The sequence below is a fragment of the Capricornis sumatraensis genome, chromosome 20 (genome assembly GCF_032405125.1).
Source record: "Capricornis sumatraensis isolate serow.1 chromosome 20, serow.2, whole genome shotgun sequence".
NCBI classification, from domain to species: Eukaryota; Metazoa; Chordata; class Mammalia; order Artiodactyla; family Bovidae; genus Capricornis; species Capricornis sumatraensis.
Window position 1 is genome coordinate 55,395,924 of NC_091088.1, and position 20,171 is coordinate 55,416,094.

A 20,171-nucleotide genomic window follows, 5' to 3' on the forward strand; every position below is an offset into this window, starting at 1 on the left:
ATCTGCAGTTCAGGCCTTTATTGACCGAAGAGGGTAAGGAGTTCTGAGAGCCAGTAAGCTGAGCTGAATCTGCCTTCAGCGGGCCACGAGGCAGAGCTGGAAGGCTGGGGGCACGTTGCCCTGGCCAGTGCACTGCAGGGTGAGGTCTGTGTCGGAGTGGCTCCCCACAGGGAGCAGGAAGAACCGCTAGAATGGAGGTGAGGAAGATCTCGGTTGGGGCCAGGCCTGCACCCAGGCACATCCGCTTTCCTGGGGACAGGGGTATGGAATGAGAAACCCATGCATGCCAGGGCATGTCCTGACTGGTCCCCTCCCTGCCCAGCCCAGACCTAGGGCAAAGGGCATGAAGGCGTTGTTGCTCTGGAACTCGCCCTGGTCGTTAGGAAGTTGGTGGGGTTTAAGCATTCTGGGTTCTTGAATTGGGTGGGGACCCAGTGTATAGACACAAGCAGAGGAATCACAAAGGTGCCCTGGGGTGATGTGCCAAGGTTACTCAAAAAAGACCCCAGTTAGAAGCCAACGCAAGGAATCCTTTGTGCATCAGCAGTGAACGCTCAGACCCACTGATAGGCCCTCCCCGTTCCTGTGCAGGATCCCCAGACTCAATGGGCACCTTGGGCAGGAAGTAGTGTTGCAGGTGAGAACACGCGGGAGCCGGAAGGGCACCACGCTGGTGAAACGCTGGATCTCGTGCAGCACAGTGTTGGTGCAGGGCGGGTGCTCTCGGTCCTCCAGGGTTGGGGCACGCATTCGGCCAGCCACGCCATCCAGCTCAGCCTGCACCTTGGCTGGGGCTACCAGAGATGTGAACTGTGCCTACCGCAGCTTCCAGCTGACCCCAAACCCCAGCCCCCTCATCCCTAGCTCTCCAGCTTGCAGACATAACACCTCTGCGTATTTGAGCAGAATAAGGAGTACATAGCGCAGGGTGGTGCCTGTGATCTCTGTACCACCAAAGAAGAGATTATGCATCATCACCAACGTCTCTGCCTGGAAATGGCTCTCCGGGTTCTCTGTTCCTGTGGGTACAGAAGATAGGTGCTGCTGCGTGCCAGGCGCCTGCTGGTGGGCGGCAGGGCTAGAGTTTAGGGCAGCAGGGCCCTGTACCTTATCTATTTGATCCAGGAAGCTATGGATGAAATAGTGGGGCTTCCCGGGCTGCCGCGTCTGCTGGTGCAGCTGGATTTGCTGAGAGATGAAAACCCGAAGCGATGTTTCGGAACATTTAGTGGTGTGGGCCTGGGAGCCCGTCCAGGAGGGAGGGGAAAATGTACATCTTGGGAGACAGGAAATCAATAGGACCTTGAACAAGACCATTAATTCCCTTTGGGGGCTCTGGACCAGGACTTTGATGTTATAAGTTGTGAAACTCTTCCATTCCAACATTCTAAGACTGCTCCATTCTAATGATCCATGCACTCGGGTTTGGCATAGACTGGGCACACGACCTCGCCCCACCTGGAGCTCATGATGCGAAAGTTGTAATTGAAAAGGTCCAGGAGCCCAGGAACTCCATGTCCTCATAGCCATAGTGGTTCCCAAAGACCACGGAGCAGATAACATTAGATACAGCATTATCCAGTAGCCGCCGGGAGTTGAACGGGGGTTCAGATCCCACCCAGCTCTTGGGTTACTGGCTTCATTCCACCCAAACGCCTTCACTCGGTCCTTTCTTGACCAGCGTCCACGCCCACACTGGTCCCTCTCTTTTTCCAGGCCGTATCTCCAGTGGCTTGAAATCCACCAAGCAGACAAGCCGCCTCTTCCGGGACACGCTCTTGGACAGTCCACGTACCCAAGCCAAACTCCTTAAGTGCTCCAAGTGCAAAACGGCGCAGCGTCGGCCAGCGCGGCCCTTCAGAAAACGCTATGCCTTGGGGGAGCTGTAGGGGGCGTTGGGAAGAGAAGGGGTGGGGTGATAAGTTGGCCACGCCCCATCCCAGAAGCATCCCGCGATGGAGCCGACTTTCTCGCAACTCTTCGCTCTGCTTCTGTTCCAGATCTTTTGGATGCCACCACCCCAGCCTTCTAGGCCCTATCCACACATTGACCCCGCCTCTGCTGGTCCTGACCCCTGACCAGTGCGTGCTCTGTTTGGCTTTGACTCTTAGGCTCTTCTAGGGGCTGCACAAGGAACCAGTCCCCCTACTCCCATTCGACCCCTACAATGTAGCTCCGCCCCAACCTCTCCTCATTAGCCTTGACTCTAGGAGGCCCCGCCCCATTTCTCCGTTCCCAGACGCTCTTCCGCCGCTCCCCTCACCCCCACCCCCGCCGCCCACCCCCGGGCCTCACCATTTCCGCGTGTGAAGCGTTCGAAGATTGCCATGGCCCCGCGGCCAGAGAAGGCGTCTGCTTGCAGCACCAGTGCGTCCCGCAGCGCTGCGTAGCGGCACAGCACCACTGCAGGGCGCGTGCCTAGCCACACCGTGAACACCGGACCCCAGCGGCTAGAGAGTTACACGGAGCCGGTGGTCAGTGGGCCCTAGTCCGGGCTCCTGACCCCTCCGCCGCCGAGACCCCAGCTCCCTTCTCCTTCGGATCCAGGAGTCCAGCCCCTCCGCCTTCCGTCAAAATCTAGAAGTTCAGGTCCCCAGCCCCCTGCCCCCTCAGAACTAGGTGTCTCGGTCCTCAGGACCCGCCCCCCTTCCCCCACCGCCTTGAGCCAAAACAGACCTCTCTGCGGCCGGCCGTAGGCTCCCCCTCCCTCGGGACCCGGGAGTCAGGGTTGGCTTGTGGCAGCGAGACTCCGCCCTGAACCAGGAGCTCAGGCCCACTGCCCATTTTCCCTCCAGATCTACCTTCCCACCCCGTCTCCTCCTTCCCCAGGAAGCAGGACTCCAGCCCCTTCAGCCTCTCTCAGGCCTCGCCGGGTCTGAGCCCTCAGCTCTGTCTTCATTCAGGGAGCTAAGAATTCCAGCCCCCAGCCCCACTTCCAGAAATGCAGGATTCTGAATTCTGACCCGCCGCCCACTCGGGGCTTCCCTCCATGAGTGCACAGTCCAGGCGTCCAGACTCTAACTGCAGCAAGTTCCCCTGCAGCGGGAGTGGAGTGGGCCTAGGAGGTCGGGCTCCCTGCCTCAGTGCTGCGTGCACCCCAACCCCGCCTGGCTGGTGCCGGCAGCAGGACCAGCAATGACAGCGCTGTGAGGCCAGATATCATGCCCTGATCCTCGAGGCTCGCACCTCCTCATTTTATTCCCCTGGGGTCTTGGGTGGGGCAAGGGTGGAGACTGAGTGTGGGAGGAGTGGGCACCTGCCAGCCTCTCATTCTGTGATTTGTCAACCCAGTTCTTTTCCATGTCATTGGTGTGCTTGGCTTCTCCTGGCTTTGTGTGTGTGTGTGTGTGTGTGTGTGTGTGCACGCGCGCATGTGTGCACCTGCCTCAGCCTGTCTTATTTGGTAGTCTTAATGCACTAGCATTTTCATGTCAGCACACCAACAGGTACACCCTCCATAGCACCTTTGGGTCCATCTTACTTGTCCTGTAGTTGTGCATTCCTAAATCCCCCAGAGACCTCTGGGTCCATGAATGCTGGACCTTATACTTAAAAAAAAAAAATTAATTGGCTGCACTGGGTCTTTGTCGGTACTAGTGGACTTTCTCTAGTTGTGGCAAGCAGAGGCTACTCTTTAGTTGCGGTGCACGGGCTTCTCGTTGCAGTGGCTTCTCTTGCTGCAGAGCACAGGCCCTAGGGTGCTCAGGCTATAGTAGTTGCAGCTCGAAGGTAGTTGCCCCATGGCATGTGGGATCTTCCTGCACCAGGGATCGAACCTGTGCCCTCTGCATTGGTAGTTGGATTCTTAATCACTGGACTACCAGGGAAGTCCTGTACCTTGTCTTTCTGATTGCTGAATACACCCTGATTCCTAAATAAACTTCATAAAACACCCCTAGTGATGTGTGCATTAGCCTGGCGCTCCTGTGTGTTGGGAGCTGTGTTAGGCATTAGTGACAAAATGGAGGCACGGCCCCAACCCCCTCTCCTCATCCCGCAGGTATGGTCCCAGGATGAAGGAGTTAGGCCTTGTGATTCTGACTTGCTCTTTCCTTTCTTCGGTTGAGTTGGCTGGAAAAAATGTTAAGGTGCTTATTGTTCTTGAGAGAAGCATGAGAAAGCACAAAGCCTTCTGCAGTTGTGCCCAGAAAATATAAAGTAACCATTGACATGTGTTCAAGGATCTTTACAAAGAATGTTCCAGGATGAGCATGTAGGCCGCAGCTTGAGGCCATGGGAAGGATTGTTATCTGAGACCTGTTTGTGAGGGAAATATTTATGGCAAAAGAAGTTTGCTGAGCTTAGGGTTTAGGAAGAATTAAAAATAGCTAGAAGCCTTTTTAGGAGATAGTGATCTTAAGATGCTAGGGGCAAACAGGATTTAGAAAGATAAAAAATAAACTGAGGAATGTAACATGAGTTACAATGTAATCACAAGTTAAGTATAAGACACATAAGAGGAAGTAGATAATAGATAGTAAAGCTGATTCTGAGAGAATCGCTGAAGCAGGAACTCTGTAGGGCAACAATGATTTCTGGAGACAATAAATCTGGGTGGGGAAAACTAAAAATGTCAAACCTCTGACCTAATGCTTTCCTCAAAGTATAAAAGAAAACCTGAGGCTTAAAATAAACATGTAGTTCTGTACCTCGAGTCAGAGGCTACATCATTGTCCACCAACACCACTCACCCCTTCAGGCTGATTCCCTGGCTGCTGGAGCTGGACTCTGGCACCTGTGCTCCATGCCTGTGTTACCACCTAAGGACTCAACACCTGAGCCCTTGTCAATTCCACACTCATTACTCTTGGAGCCTTGTATGCTGTACCTGTCTTCTGGATGCTCACTAGGAGCCCCCTAGTGCCACTCAGCCTGCCACTTCCATGCCTATCCTATGACTCCTGGGTACCTTCCCACAGTTGATCCCCCTGAATCTCCATACTTAGGCCCTGTCCTGAACTCCTCCATCTCTGTTCCCAATGTCCTGGCTCCCAGATGCCCCAAATGTCCTACACCCTTGCTGCTACACCCCTGGTCTCCAGTTCCCCAGGTCCCTCAGTGGGCACCTCTACCTGAGGCCAGACCACGATGGCAGATGAACTTGCCCTCACTCCAGCTGGCCCTGGGAGTGTGGGCTGGGGTAGGGTGGGGTGGGGCGGACCCAGGCCTGGATGGGCCAGGGGTGGGGGATGTGGCTGAGTCTGTACCTGGAACAGACTGTTCAGGAATGCGACCCACCCTCCCGCCCACCCTGCCCTGCTGGACCCAGGCTTCCGCCAGGTGCCTGGCACAGGGCCCAGACCCAGGGTGATGATGGGGGGACTGTGCAGAGTCCAGGACTGGGCTTGCCTTTGGAAGTGTCTCTCACTTTCAATCCCTCTGTTTCTCTATTCGTCTCTTTCTCTCTCTTCCCATTTCTCTCTGTTTTACTTTCAGGGTCTGCCTCTGTGTCTGAAAACAAATTTTCTCTCTGGTGTGCTCTTTTCAATGGCCGTCTCTTTCTCTCCCTGAGCCTCTTTCACTTTGTCTTTACCTTAATTTCCGTCTGTCTCTGCTTCCCCATCTCCCTGCCTGTTTGTGTACCACATCTCCCTACCTGTCAACCTTTCCCTGTCTGGTGAATGGCAGAGGTTTAGGGGCAGGGCTCTGCTTAGAGGCGCTGACCCTTCAGACAGCAGGGTTGCAGCAAGTGTGCCCTCCTGGACTCTACCCTCCAACTTCCCTCCCAGATTCTCAGATGGATCCTCTTTCTCGGGCTACTTTTAAGAGGTTTTTACTGGATTTGTTACACTATTGCTTCTGGGTGTTTTGGGTTTTTTTTTTTAACTTTTTTCTTTGGCTGCACTGGGTCTTCATTGCTGCACGCAGGTTTTCTCTAGTTACGGAGAACAGAGGCTACTGTCTAGCACTGCTGGCTTCTTTTGTTGCTGTGCGTGGAAGCTAGACCGCAGGCTAAGTAGTTGTGATGCATGGGCTTAGTTGCTCTGCAGCACGTGGGATCTTTGAGGACCAGGGGTCAAACATATGTCCCTGGTGCTGGCAGGTGGATTCTTAACTGCTGGTCCACCAGGGAAGTCCGTTTCTGTTTCATGTTTTGGTTTTTTGGCCACGAGATATGTGGGATCTTAGCTTCCTGACCGAGAATTGAACCCACACCCTCTGCATTGGAAGGAAGGTGAAGTCTTAGCCGCTGGGCCACCAGGAAAGTTCCTTTCAAGCTCTTTTCAAGAGGAGGCATTTTGTTTTGTTCACTTCTGTATCCCCAGCACCTAAAATAGTGCCCAGCACACGGTGGGCACCCAGTAAGTGTTTGTTGAAAGAAGGCATGGCTTTGATTCATCCCTGTTTCTGTGCCTTTTTTTCTCTGTCTCTCTCTAATTCAGACTCTGTTTCTCTCTGTCTCTGTCTTTGGCTGAATCCTTGTAAATGTCTCTCTTCCCGCCTTGTCTCTATTTCATCTCTTGAGGTTTCTCTCCAGTTCTCTTTTTGTCCTCTCAGATCGCTGCCTTTCTTCAGCCTCTCTTAATTTCCATCTTGGCTTTAGCATCTCCTTGTCTTCCATCTCTTTGGACACCTGTCTCTCCCCATTTCTCAATTCCTCTCTTTCTCCTCCTCTGTCTCTCTCACTCCCAGTCTTTGATTTTCAGGATCTCGCTCTATGTATCTCTCTGTCTCTTCCTGTCTCTTTTGCTTCACCATGTGTTTCTCTTTGCTGTCTCTCCATCTTTCTTTCTTAGGACCTGTGAATCTCCTTTTCCCCCTCCACCTCTGCATCCCTGCCTGGGCCTTGGGGCAGACTCGGCTTGGGGTGGGAACAGCATGGGGATTAGGGAGCCACCGCCCCATGTCGGGACTGCCTATAAGCTTCCCTCTAACTGGCCCCATACTCAGCAAAGCTGTCCCAACTTCTGAATGACCTTGGGAAACTCCACTCAGGGAAGGGCCTCCCACATCACCTCTGCCCCTGGCTGGGGGGCCAGCCTCATTCTGTCTGACTCCAGCTCAGTGAAGCTTGAGATGCCTGCTCTTTGAGAAAAGCTACTGTCAGTAGGATTGTCAGCTTGTCAAATCCAGTCCCAGGTTGGGAGGCCCCATGCCTGGGACTGCTATACACCCCAAAGGGAGGAACTGCAAGACAAAGAGATAATTCAGTGAGAGGGATGAGAAATGAGTGAGAGTTTGAGCCTTCCAGTGCCTCACTTCCCCATTAATTGTCCTTCTGTCTGTCTTTCTCTGGTCATTGTTTTTTTTCTTTCTTTGTCTCTATCTTCTATTCTGTTTACCTCCCCAGGTCTCAGTCCTTGTTATCTCTCTCCTTTCCTCTGTATCTCTGACCCATAAGATTTCAAAGAGCGGGGTGGGAGCCAGAAGATCTGCTTTCTGCACCCGGCTCTGCTCATTTCTGACTGTGATCTTGGGAAAGTCACTTCACCTCTCTGAGCAACCTCAGTTTTGCTGTAAAAATATATAATAGCACTTCCCCAGTGGTCCAGTGGTTAAGAATCCGCCTGCCAATGCAGAACATGAGTTTGATCTCTAGTCTGAGAAGATACCACATACTGAGGGGCAACTAAGCCCCTGTGTCATAACCGGCGAAGTCTGCACAGCCTAGAGCCCATGCTCCACAACAAGAGAAGCCACTGCAATGAGGAATCTGTGCACCGCAGCTAGACTAGCCCCTCCCCCGTTCGCTGCAACTAGAGAAAGCCTGTGTGCAGCACCGAAGACCCACTGCAGCCAAAAATAGTAAACTGAATAAAAGCCTACCTTATTTAAAACAATGTATAACAAAATTGCTTTGTGCCATGTGTATGTGTGCTAAGTCGCTTCAGTCTTGTCCAAGTCTTTGCGACGCTATGGACTACAGCCTGCCAGGCTCCTCTGTCCATGAGATTCTCCAGTCAACAATTCTGGAGTGGGCTGCCATGCCTGCCTCCAAGGGATCTTCCCCACTCAGGGATGGAACCCACCTCTCTTACGTCTCCTGCATTAGCAGACAGGTTCTTCACCACTAGCGCCACCTGGCTTTGCCCCATAGGAAGATTTAAATGAAGCATTTGGACCAGTGTGTGAATAGGAAGCACTAAGTCACAGAAGGCAATGGCAACCCACTCCAGTACTCTTGCCTGGAAAATCCCATGGAGGAGGAGGCTGGTAGGCTGTAGTCCATGGGGTCGCTAAGAGTCGGACACGACTGAGTGACTTCACTTTCACTTTTCACTTTCATGCATTGGAGAAGGAAATGGTAACCCACTCCGGTGTTCTTGCCTGGAGAATCCCAGGGACGGGGAAGCCTGGTGGGCAGCTGTCTAAGGGGTCCCACAGAGTCGGACATGACTGAAGCGACTTAGCAGCAGCAGCAGCAGCAGGTAAGTGGTAGTACTTGTGATTTCCCAGTCTCCATGTCTCTCCGTATCTCTCACTTTCTCTGCTTACATCTTCATCTTTGTACAGCACCCTGCATCTCTGGCAGACCTATGGAACCTTTCTGGGCTGCTGTCTTTTTCTTGGCCTTGGTTTCTTTACTTCTGTCTTCACTCAGGCCCTCCCAGCCTTTACCTCCCAGTCTGTCTCCAGGAAACACTTTCTCCCATTTTTTTTTTTTAAACTTCCCTAAGAGTGAGGGTTGAACGCATCCAAGCCAGGTTTCTCCCTTCTCTGCAGCCAGACCTTACTTCTGTCCATCCTAGAGGACTGTCCTCCTCCCTTTAATTCAGCCAAGGTAGCTTTGAATCTATTCTAAAGATAATTTAATAGAAACGGATACAAAAAGCCTTCTCCACCAAAGGGTGTGCAGTAGAACCAGTTCTGTGGATTAAACAAGGCACGTGCTTTCCCTTCCCCATGCTTCAGGGGCGCAGAAGGTAAAGACAGGAATGTTGGGGAAGGGCATGCAGCTGGCGCAAGGTGATGGGAAGCGAATGTGACAGCGAGAGGGATGGGGCGCAGGGGAACCAGACGATGGATCGAAGCACCCCTCCACACAGGCCCCATCGTTCACAGACGAATCTGGAACGGATTCGGCGTCAGCGCGCGCGCACGCAGAGCTGGTAAGGCCGGGGCACATTGCCGAGACCCGAGCTGAGCGGGGTCAGATCGATGTCCTCGGGCGCCCCCAGCGGCTGCAGCGAGAAACTCTGCAGGATGGCGGTGAGGTAGAGGAAGAGCTCCATGCGCGCCAGCGCCTCGCCCAGGCACAGCCGGCGTCCTGCAGGGAGAAAGGACGGGGAGGAGCAATGAGACAAAACGGAGGTGAAGGGCCTCCTCCACTTTCAGAGGAAAGCATGAGAACAATGAGTGGGGACTCACAGACCCATCTATCTAAAGGCCCGGGACAGACAGTTTAAGTATACTGTGGACCTCCTACAAGTGCAGTCCTGACTGCTATTACTAGCTCTGTGATCTTGGGCAAGCCAGAGTCTCTGGGTAGGTATCTGAAGTGGGGAGGATGATAGCGCTTCAATAGGTTGCTATGAGGGACTTTTCCTGGTGGCTCAGACTGTGAAGAATCTGCCTGCAATCCGGGTTGGATTCCTGGGCCAGGAAGATCCTTTGGAGAAGGGAATGGCTACCCACCCCAGTATTATTGCCTGGAGAATTCCATGGACAGAGCAGCCTGGAAACCACTGAGCAAGTAACATTTTCACTTTTTTTCAGGTTGTTGTGAAAGGCAAATGGAGGTGAAACAGTGAGAATATAATGCTATGTCAGTTTAGTATGTGTGTGCTCTCGCTGCTCTAAGCCCTACTATCAATTGATTTCAACCTTGTAACAACTCCCAGGGGTGGGCTTTTTTATGATCACCATTTCATAGATGTAAAACCCGAAGCACAGAGAAGGCAAGGAGCATATCCAAGGCCAAGTGGCTAGAATATAACAAAGCTGGGGTCTGGCAGCAAAGTGCATCTCTTAGCCACCACTCTTACAGTTCTCAGAGGTAGCACTGGTGCACAGCAGGCAATGTTGTAGGTTACCTATTATTATGCACCCTACTCCCTTTTGGAACACTGAGTTAAGCAGGAAAAGATGTTTTTTCCAGCCGTTTAAAGACCAAAGCCAAGAAAAACCAGAACCACTTCAACTGCACCACCCAGTGGAGAGACTGATAATGACCATATCCAAGTTAGATGACAATCCTGTCTCCCTGCTTCCCTCCACAAGGCTTTCTGTCGCTATCAGCCTGTAGGGGAAGAGTTGGGAAGGAGAAAGGATGTCTGCGCATCTAAAGCTGAGGATTGGGTGGGATGAAGAAGTGAAAGGGTTTGGAGAGTTGAATTAGGCTTGGGGAATGTAGGTGGAATATTGGGCCAGAAAGACTGACCGTTGCCCCCCACCACTCTCACCAGCTGAGAAAGGCATGAAGGCAGGACTCTTCTTGAAGGACATATTGGCATCCAGAAAATGTTCAGGGTTGAATTCCTTGGGCTTCAGAAATTGGCTTGGATCGTAGTGGACTGTATTAAGGAGGGTGATGACATCGGTGCCCTGCGTGGGTGGGGAGGCAGAATCAGTGGCCGGTTAGAAGGGCTGGGAGGTTCCCAGTAGAGGGTTTCCACTCTACAGAGCCTGGGTCTACATCAGGAGTCCAGGAAATGGGTATCGGTGTCTAGGGTTCCCAGTGATGGGTGCTGAAAATGATTCTGTTGGGGGTCTGAGGTAGGGATGTGGGATATCCTCCTTGTAGAAACAAATCTGGGGTTCCTGGGGAGGGAGAAAGGTCTCCCAGAACAGTGTTTAGGTACAGGGGGTCCCCAGAGTGAGGTCTCAGAACTTGGGGATTTCAGAGAGGGGTCCTAGGGGTCACAAGGAAGGGGCCTGGTGTTCAGGACAGGGTCTAGTCCAATATGGTATAGGATGAGGTCTTGGGAAGGGTCTGAGGTTCTGGATTTAAGGGCCTCAGATGTCTTTTGCTAGGGCCTGGGTCTTCCTTGCTAGAACCCTGGATGCCCATATCGAGTGTGGGATGCCTCTTCCTAAGGTTTTAGGTATGGTTTGCCAGGTGTCCCCCGCACCCTGGGTATCGTGAAGCCTCGAAAGTTTGTGTCCCGAGTGACACGGTGTGGCAAGCTCATGGGGATGACGTCTGCGAAGCGCTGCACTTCGTGGATCACCGCGTCTGTGTAAGGCATCGCCGCTCGGTCCTCCACGGTCGGCAGCCGCTCGCGTCCCACCACGCGGTCGATTTCCTCCTGGACGCGGACTGGGGTGGGGGGAGGGGAGAGCGGTTGTTCAGGGGATCAGCAGACTCGACTGTGCCGAGAAGAGGTGTGTGCATGCGTGTGGAGGCAGTCCAGCCACTGCTTTCCAGTCGAGGTCGGGGTCGGGGGTCGGGGGCCGCTGCAGGGGTGCATGTGAAGGTTAGATGGAGGTTCAGAGGGAGGGGCTGGGTTCAGAGATGCAGTGAGGGAGAAAGTTTCGTTCCCGCCTGGGCTTCCAGGGGCGAGGTTGTGCGGACAGGGTACAGGGCTGCTTGGAGTCCAGGTCCCACATGGGATTGCCGGCGGGGTTTCGAGGACTAGGGCTGCTGGAGGATGGATGGAGTGAGCGGGGGGTGCAGGACAGCTGAGAAATCAGGGGTGGGGCGGGCGGCAAAATCCAGTCGGTCTCCGCACAGCGTCCAGGCGGCCAGGAAGGTTCAGGGGAAGACCCAGAAGCAGGGTTTGGGGAGGCGGGGTCGCAGGCTGTGCAGTGGGAGGGGAGGGATTCTTGGGTAGGCCCGGGCTCTGGGCGTCTGTGCGAGTTGTGTGTGCAGGGTCAGAGATGGGTCCCAAAGCAAGACGTTGCGGACGGGGTCTCCGTCCGGACAGATATGTGGATCGGGGGAGCCACGTGAGTGGGGTCAGCCTCCGGTGGGCTTGAGGGGGTGGCTGTGGGACCCAGGCGTGAGCTCGGGGCTCTCGCTACCAGGCACAGTGGGTGGGCGCTCAAGGTCTGTGGGCGGGGCTCCCGCGCTCGCACCTTGCACTTCTGGATACTTCATGAGCAGTCGGAAGGCGTGGCGCAGCGTGGTACCCACGGTCTCGGTGCCGCCAAAGAGCAGATTGTGTGTGGTCATCAGCAGAGTATCCATGAAGAAGTGGCTCAGCGGGTCTTGCTTTTCCTGCAGGGGTTAGGGCCGGGGATGTGAGCCAAGGCGGAGGGAGATCTTTGGGCGCCGAGTCTCTGCGACCCACTCCCCGCAGACCTGCACAGCAAATACTGGGTGCCAGTTCAGCGCCTCCTCTGTTCAATTTCCTTTCCTTGGGGGATCTGGGGAGCTCTGAGGGCAGGGTATGGAAAATCTCAGCTATGCGGCCGATTAAATAAACAAACCCTGAAGGATTTCTTAATGAGGCTGTTAATTGGCGGAGGCCCTGAGTGGCCCCAGAAGAGCCAGGTGATCCAACTTCACTTCCTGGATGTGGGGAGTTCAGACCCAAACACGCTCATCTCGAGATCCTTGTTGGTTCGAAGCAGGATGGAAGATCAGATCAGAGATGGGACTTCCAGGTAGGGCTTAATTACCTGTGCCATCTTGGTAAGGAAGCAATCAATGAAGTCCCGGGGAGAGTTTGGGTCAAGGGAAGCCTGGTGTTCACGGACGCTGCGGGCGATGAGGTCCTTCATGCGTCCGTAGTTCTTAAAAAGGCGTCGGTGTGGCCCGGGCACCCAGTCCAGGAGGTTCGGAAAGATATTGTACATCTAAGGATGGAGCAGAGTTGGAGAGATTGGGAGGAGCAGGCAGCAGTAGAGAAGGTAAGGTGAAGGGGTGTGTGTGTGTGTGTGTGTGTGTGTGTGTGTGTGTGTGTGTGTGTAGGGTGGGGCAGGGCCTGTGCGTCAGCAGAGCCCCTGCGGAGTGGGCGGGGCCGCATACCTCGGGGGCGGGGTCATACGGAGAGGGCGGGGCCAATAGCAATTCCTTCCCTACCCACTTCTTCCCCGAGAGCCCTGAACTAGCTGGACCCCCCAACCCTGTCGCCCGTGGAACTCGGTCTCCTGACCTCTCCCCAGGGGCTGCTCATGATTTGGAAGTTTTCATTGATGAGGTGGATAATGGTGAGCAGACGGTCGTCGTCGTAGTCGAAGCGGGAGCCGAAGATCACTGAGCAGATAATGTTGGACACGGAGCGGCTCACCACAAACGTGGGGTCGAAGGGCTTGCCTGAAGATGAAGGGCGAATGGGTCAAGGGGCATGGCTCAGGAGACACAGTGTACGACAAACCAGGCCCCAGGCAGCAACTGCACGACATCCAACCCAACCATATCCGTGTGACTCACAGCACTGAACGCCTGCTCCTGGCCACCTAACACAGCACAACAGCACCCACAAAATATCTGGCCACACAAGAGACAGCACAGAACACACATTACCTTACAGCACACCGACAGCAATACTAAACAGCTGCACAGGATATTCTTGGTGACACAATACACAGCCTACACAATACAACTTTACACCCAGTGCCTGACAACACTACAACCTCACTCAGCAATGACACACAGCAACACAACACCTGACAACCAATGATCTGATGACCCAACAGATCACAAAAAGCGACACCAATACAGCGCATTCCCACACTGGCCATTACACAACAGCACAGCCCAGAAGACTGAATCTGGAGTTAACTAGACATAGTCTGGATTTTGGCTTGGCCTCTTAGTCTACATGTGACCTGCTGCTGCTGCTGCTAAGTCGCTTCAGTCGTGTCCGACTCTTTGCGACCCCATAGACAGCAGCCCACCAGGCTCCCCCGTCCCTGGGATTCATCAGGCAAGAATACTGAAGTGAGTTGCCATTTCCTTCTCCAATGCATGAAAGTGAAAAGTGAAAGTGAAGTCGCTCAGTCATGTCCTGACTCTTCGAGACCCCATGGACTGCAGCCTACCAGGCTCCTCCGTAAATGGGATTTTTCAGGCAAGAGTACTGGAGAGGGGTGCCATTGCCTTCTCCAACATGTGACCTAGGGGAACCAAATTCCCTTCTCTGAGCCTCAGTTTTCCCGTCTATAAAATGGGCTTGATGATAGTCTTCTCCTCATGGGGCTCTTATAAAGAGTCAGTGAATGTGTGGCTGGGAATCCTTAGTTAAGCGCTGTCATGCTGTCACAAGCCAAAGAAAGGTGATACGGTAGACTGAGTAATGCCCCCAGCCACGCTCCCCACCCCCCACCAAGATGTCCATGTCCCAGTTCCAAAAGCCTGTGCATATGTGATTAAGTTAAGGATCTTGGGATGGGAGATTATTCTGGATTATCTAGGTGGGTTTAATCACATGGGTCCTTATTAGAAAGCAAAGGATCTGAGTAGAAAAGGTGATGTGATGGGAATTCCCTGGTGGTCCAGTGGTTGGCTCTTTGTGCTTCTACTGCCAAGGGCTCAGGTTCACTTCCTGGTTGGGGAACTAAGATCAAGCTGCACAGTGTGGCCAACCCCCAACCCCCCAAAAAGTGATGTGGTGATGGAAAGAGGGAGAGAGAGAGGAAGAGACATTGGTGGATGCTATGCTGCTGGCTTTGAAGATGAAGGAAGGGGCTACAAGCTGAAGAATGCAGGCAGCCTCTAGAGGCTAAAAAAGGTGAGGAATTGAATTGTCCTCTAGAACCTCCAGAAGAAGCCAGCTCTGCTGACCCAGTTTAAACTTTGGACCCCCAGAACTGGAGAATAAATTTGTATTGTTTTAAGACACTAACGTTGTGGCAGTTTGTTGCAGCAGCAACAGGAAAATAATTCAGGCAGTTATTATTCTTTTACTTACATCACGTCATTTATTCCATGAGGTATTACCTGCCACTTCTCCCCCCAAAGTCAGCAAGATTTGGAGATCAGGGTAGAGGGCCATCTACCTTTCTCTGCCTCAATTTCTTCTGTAAAATGGGGTTTATGATAGTACTTACTTCTGAGGTTTGGGTGATTTCTCTTTTCTAAAGGAGAACTGAAACTTTTAAATTTACTTTGGCCATGCTGTGCCAGGTCTTAGTTCCTGAACGAGGGCTGGAAACTGCACCCCCTGAAGTGGAGGTATGGAGCCCGAACCACTGGACCACCAGGCACGTCCCTGGGTGATTTTTCAGGGTGATATACACAGAATTTTGGAACAGTGCTGGCATATGGTAGGCATCCCTTTAAATGTTGATTATTAACTTTTTTTCATGGTCGACAGCTTTGACCTGGGTTTATATCCCATCTCTGGCACTTCCCAGGCACATGACTAACCTTTCTAGGCCTCAGCTTCATCACTTGTAATAACTCCCTAGGTTTTCTGGGAGGGTGCAACTTGTCAACACATGCAAAGAGTTTACCATAGTACCTGGAATCTGTAAGCACTGGATAAATGGGTATTAATGTTTGGCATGAGGACTTTGGTATCTAAGACTTAGGTTTAAATCTTGGCTCTTCTACTTTCTAGCTTTATCATTTCAAGCTGGTTGCTCATTCTCTCTGTGCCTCAGTATTCTCATCTGCAAAATGGATTGCTCCAAGGCTAAAGGGGCTTGTGCCTGAAAATGAGCTTAACACAGGCCCCCACACATGGTGAGTTTTCAAGAGCAGCAGCAGCAGCATATTGCCCGCCACTATGACAGGAGCATCGCTCGAAAGACCACACAGAGACAGTGCAACAAAGGGACCAGGACATACTCTGCCACCCTGTGCATGCATGCTAAGTCGCTTCAGTCGTGTCCAATTCTACGACCCTATGGATCGTAGCCTGCCAGGCTCCTCTGTCCATGGGATTCTCCAGGCAAGAATACTAGAGTGGGTGGCCAGGGAATCTTCTCCAGGGGATCTTCTCCAGGGGATCTTCCCAACCCAGGGATCGAAACCGTATCTCTGACATCTGCATTGGTAGGCAGGTTCTTTACTGCTAGTACCACCTGGGACGCCCACTCTCACCAAACCTCAAGGAAACACAGCGTCATAAACTGATCCACCTCCAGGGGGCGCCTCTCTCATCACTGGTCAAGTGAGAAGCCTCTAGTTCTGAGTTCACACCCATGCGATGGTATGGGGCTGCCCTGACCCCCTAAGTAGGTGAATGAGGGGTACGGGCTGCATGTGGGGAACTAGACCTTGAGTTTTCCGAAGCTCCTCCAGCAGGAAGTGGCCTTCTTCCAGGATCCGCTCCTCAATGGTTCTCTTCCCCATGCCGAAGTTGCGCAGAATTTGAACAGAATACTTTCTAAGGGCTTTCCACCGGTCTCCATTGGAGAAGGCAATGCCTGGGTAGAAGGGAAGGGGCCAGCTCCACCAATGACCCATTCCCAAGACCGCTGTCATCTGAATCCCCTTTCCCGATGTTTGATAAGAGAAAGACCCCGAGTTTGGAATCTCTCCCCAGCCTTGCCAGTAAGTCCTTCCAGACCCTCTGGGCTGGGTCAGGTCCCTCCTTTGAGCTTCCACAGGGCCCTGGGCTTTTCTCCCCACAGTCCTGCTTACCCTGTCTCCGTTTCTGCTATCACAGACCTGCCCACTCTGGGCTGTCGCTGTCTGACAAGGAACCTGCCCCTTCAGTGAACCCTGAAGGCGGGGGTGGGGTGGGGGGCCTGTCTTGGCCATCACGGTGCTCCTAGGAGCACAACAGGAGCTGCAATGGACGTGCGGTCTCACATGTGCTCATCTCTGAGTCCTCTAGACCTTAGAGAACTGGATGCTAAAGAGGAGGGAAGGATTGTGTTTTGCCTTCATCGTGTGCATCATCTCATCGACCTCTCGTAGCAGCCTTCTCATGATAATAGACTGAGGGTCGGAGAGGGGAGTGCCAAAAGGGCCGGCTAGGCGGAAGAACCCTGCTGTCACCCTCCATACTGAATAACCAGATGCTGGCTATTTCTAGTAACAGATGGTGTATATAGCCAGATGTTTTCTGTGTAAAAGTAGCGGGGGCATTTCTCTACCTCCTTGCATCTGGACAGGTGAGGTCATAAGATCAAGCCAGGAGACACGAAGGCAGCAAGTGTACTCAGTATCCAATAGGTGTTCTTTCTTTCTCTCTCTCTCTCTCTTTTTTTATTTAAATTAGAACTTTCCAACTTCAGATCCTGGGGCAGCTGGGACCCATCTAATGGAAGCGCAAGGGGGAGCCACAGAGATTCTTTAGGGGGAGACGAACAGTCCAGGAGACAGGTCTCCAGGATCCCCTTTGCGTTTAGAGCAACTTTCTTCTTCCCCTCCCACCCCCCTCCCCCTCCCTCTTTTCCTCTTTCCTTCCTTTTGTTTCTGTTCTTTCTTTCTCATATATTGGGCCATGCCTCACGGCTTCCTTTGAGGAAGAGATTTATGTTACAAAAAAATCCACAAGACTAGGTGACTTCCAGACCTCCAGAGGGCAAGCTACTGAGCTAGGAGAGGTTTGGAGTGAGTGATGTGAGTTGCTGGGTGGGTGGGGATGAAGTTGGGTGTGAGTTGGGATGGGGATGAAAGTGGGGATGAGGGGAGATATCGGGGAGATGAGAAGTTGGGTCTGAGATTAGTGTGGGGATGGAACTGGGTAGAATGAGAGTGACTGGTGGATTGGGGTTGAGATTGAGCTTGGGGTTGGGTCGATATGTGGTAGTATTGGTTTTGGTGACAGTAGAGGGATATAGATCAAAAGTGAGACCTAGGGACTGCGAACTTCAGTAGGCGACTGAGATAGAAAATGGGGCTGGGGAGGAAAATGATAATGGAATTGAGTTTGAGTAAAGGATCGTGATGGGTTAATACTGGATTTTACTATGGAGATTGGGAGAGGTTTGTAGTGGGGATGGAGGTTGCAGTGAGGTGTAGTCAGTGATGAGAGAGAGATGGAGTTGAGATTGAAATGGGGAACATGGAAACAGGGTTGGTGGGGACTGCGGAGAAGTGGATGATACAGACGGGCCAGATAATTTAGCCACTTGACTGAGATGGAAATTTGATGACGTGGTTAGGGTAGAGAGAAGCATGGCGATGAGGGTTGGAGTTGGATTGGGTTGGAGCTGGGTGGAGATGGGAATGGGTATAGAAGTACAATTCAAGACGGCTGAGGGAGGGATTTCCCTCGAAGTCCAGTGGTTAAGACTCTGCTTAAAATGCAGGGAGTATGAGTTCCATCCTTGGTCAGGGAGCTGAGATCCCACATGCCGCATGGCACAGCCAGAGAAAGAAGAAGAAAAAAAGGTGGTGGTGGGATTTGGGGGTGGTGAAGGTGGGACAGACTTCACCCTACTTGGCTCCACTCCACTTGGTGTCATCAGTGAGATCAGAGGTCCTGAGTGTCACCAAAACTGGGAGGCCATTCTTCTGCCCTATTCCCTCCCTCGGTGTGGAATGGGTGGGGAGTGGAGGAGGCGGGAGCAGGCTCACCGTTGCCCTTGGTGAAGTTGAAGAAGACAGGGTAGTCGCCACGGCCACCGAACTCCTCCGCCTGGTCCACCAGTGCCTCCTTCACGGCTTGGTACCCACTGAGGACCACCACCCGTCTGGGCCCCAGGTACACCGTGTACACTGCGCCGAATTCCTTGCTCAACTGAGGGCAAGAAGACAGAGGTCACAGGGGGCTCTGGGGCCAGAGACCCCTCTCCCTTCACCCAAGCCTAGTCCTCTGACCTTGGTGAGGGAGGTCAGCATATCTTGGGAGCGAAGCTGCAGCAGATTTCCCAGGAATGGGAGGGCCCTTGGGCCTGGGGGCAGCCGGCCCTTGCCCTTTGAGCTGGTGGTCAGGAGTAGACAGATGAGAGCCAGGATCAGGAGCAAGATGGCTGTACTTATGCTGTCCATGGTGCAGGCAGTTGCAGGCACCTGGGTTGGGAGCTGGGTGGGGAGAAGGCAGCGCCAGGGAGGGAGTGAGAGCCTTTCACTACTCATCTCCCTCTGGAACTTGCCTCCCCCAGACCCCAGAAATAGGAGCAGATGGAGAGAAAAAAGGAAGTAGAGAGAGGGAGACACTGGGAAAAGGCCAGGGGATGGGGGAAGAGATGGAAGGAGAGGGGAAGGGAGGGAGAGAGAGGACAAAGGGCATGAGGTAGTCAAAATACAGGGAGACAGAAGTCAAGACCGATGGAGGGGGACAGAAGAGAGATAGAGACAGAGAGACGGAGACTAAGAGAGACAGAGTTACATGCAGAGATAATGAGGAGACAAAAACCAGAGCGAGCTATCTGGATATCTGTGCATGTCTGCCTTCTATGTATCTATTATCTGTCTGTCTATCAGGAGGAAGACACGCCTGAACAACAACGATAATCTATTATCTGTCTATCTGTTGTCTGTCTTCAGTCTATCTGCCTGCTGCTGCTACTGCTGCTAAGTCGCTTCAGTCGTGTCCGACTCTGTGCGACCCCATAGACGGCAGCCCACCAGGCTCCCCAGTCCCTGGGATTCTCCAGGCAAGAACACTGGAGTGGGTTGCCATTTCCTTCTCTGATGCATGAAAGTGAAAAGTGAAAATGAAGTCGCTCAGTCGTGTCCGACTCTTAGCGACCCCATGGACTGCAGCCTACCAGGCTCCTCGGTCCATGGGATTTGCCAGGCAAGAGTACTGCAGTGGGTTGCCATTGCCTTCTCCCAACTATCTGCCTACCGTGTATCAATTTTCATCTATCATCTTTCACATAGTGATATATAGAGATAGAGACACACAGGGACTGAGACAGACAAATCAAGACAGAGAAATAGCCAGACAGAGAGAAATCACAGAAACAGAGGCAGACAGAGAGAGACTAGAGAAGCGAGATCGAACTAGAGAAGACACAGAGCTAGAGAAAGAGACGAGAGAGGTGGGGAGACAGAGATACACCCTGACTGAGAGGCATAGAGATGGACACTGACAGATAGGAGGAAGAGGGTGACAAGCAGATGGAGAGAGGAGGCAGAGGCAAGCCCAGAGGCCGGTGGAGAAGAGAGTGACGGAGACAGAGAGACGTGGAGGGAGAGACAGACACTCAGACGGACAGACAGAGAGACGGGCAGGGGACATTCGACGGAGGCAGGCAGAGACAGAGAGACCAAGACAGATGAGACAGCGGGAGGGCAGAAGCAGGAACAGACCGAAAGGTGTCCTGAACCTAGGAGTCATATTTCAGAGAGAGATGCCACCTGGCCAGGTAAAGTGCGTCACAAACAGTGCGCAGTGCCAGGCCCTGGCTCGGAACTCTGAAACACTTTGGTAAATTCAAGAACAGGGTCCCAGAGAGAGCCCCTGAGAGGTGGACCCAGAGACCCCTCAGAGGAG

The 20,171-nt window shown here is 52.9% G+C and overlaps 1 protein-coding gene and 1 pseudogene across 1 annotated transcript; both read right to left on the reverse strand.

The window, feature by feature from the left end:
• Positions 1–75: 75 nt before the first annotated feature.
• On the reverse strand, positions 76–3,476 carry LOC138096807 (cytochrome P450 2F2-like; annotated as a pseudogene).
• Positions 3,477–9,026: 5,550 nt separating this feature from the next.
• LOC138096555 (cytochrome P450 2F3) lies at positions 9,027–18,718 on the reverse strand. Its single transcript, XM_068992801.1, has 9 exons — positions 18,548–18,718; positions 18,305–18,467; positions 16,051–16,200; positions 12,981–13,141; positions 12,505–12,681; positions 11,959–12,100; positions 11,013–11,200; positions 10,344–10,485; positions 9,027–9,208 (listed from the first exon to the last, which is right to left on the reverse strand). The coding sequence occupies exons 1-9, from the start codon at positions 18,716–18,718 to the stop codon at positions 9,027–9,029; spliced, it is 1,476 nt and encodes a 491-aa protein (XP_068848902.1).
• Positions 18,719–20,171: the final 1,453 nt, after the last annotated feature.

Bases quoted from the DNA above. Each gene is read 5' to 3' on its own strand.
- LOC138096555 (XM_068992801.1), bottom strand. From the start codon at position 18,718: ATGGACAGCATAAGTACAGCCATCTTGCTCCTGATCCTGGCTCTCATC. The intron at 16,201-18,304 runs GTGAGCCTGCTC...CCTTCTACCCAG, and splicing joins CAACTTCACCAAGGGCAACG to GCATTGCCTTCTCCAATGGA. The intron at 13,142-16,050 runs GTCTAGTTCCCC...CTTCATCTTCAG, and splicing joins GGAGCTTCGGAAAACTCAAG to GCAAGCCCTTCGACCCCACG.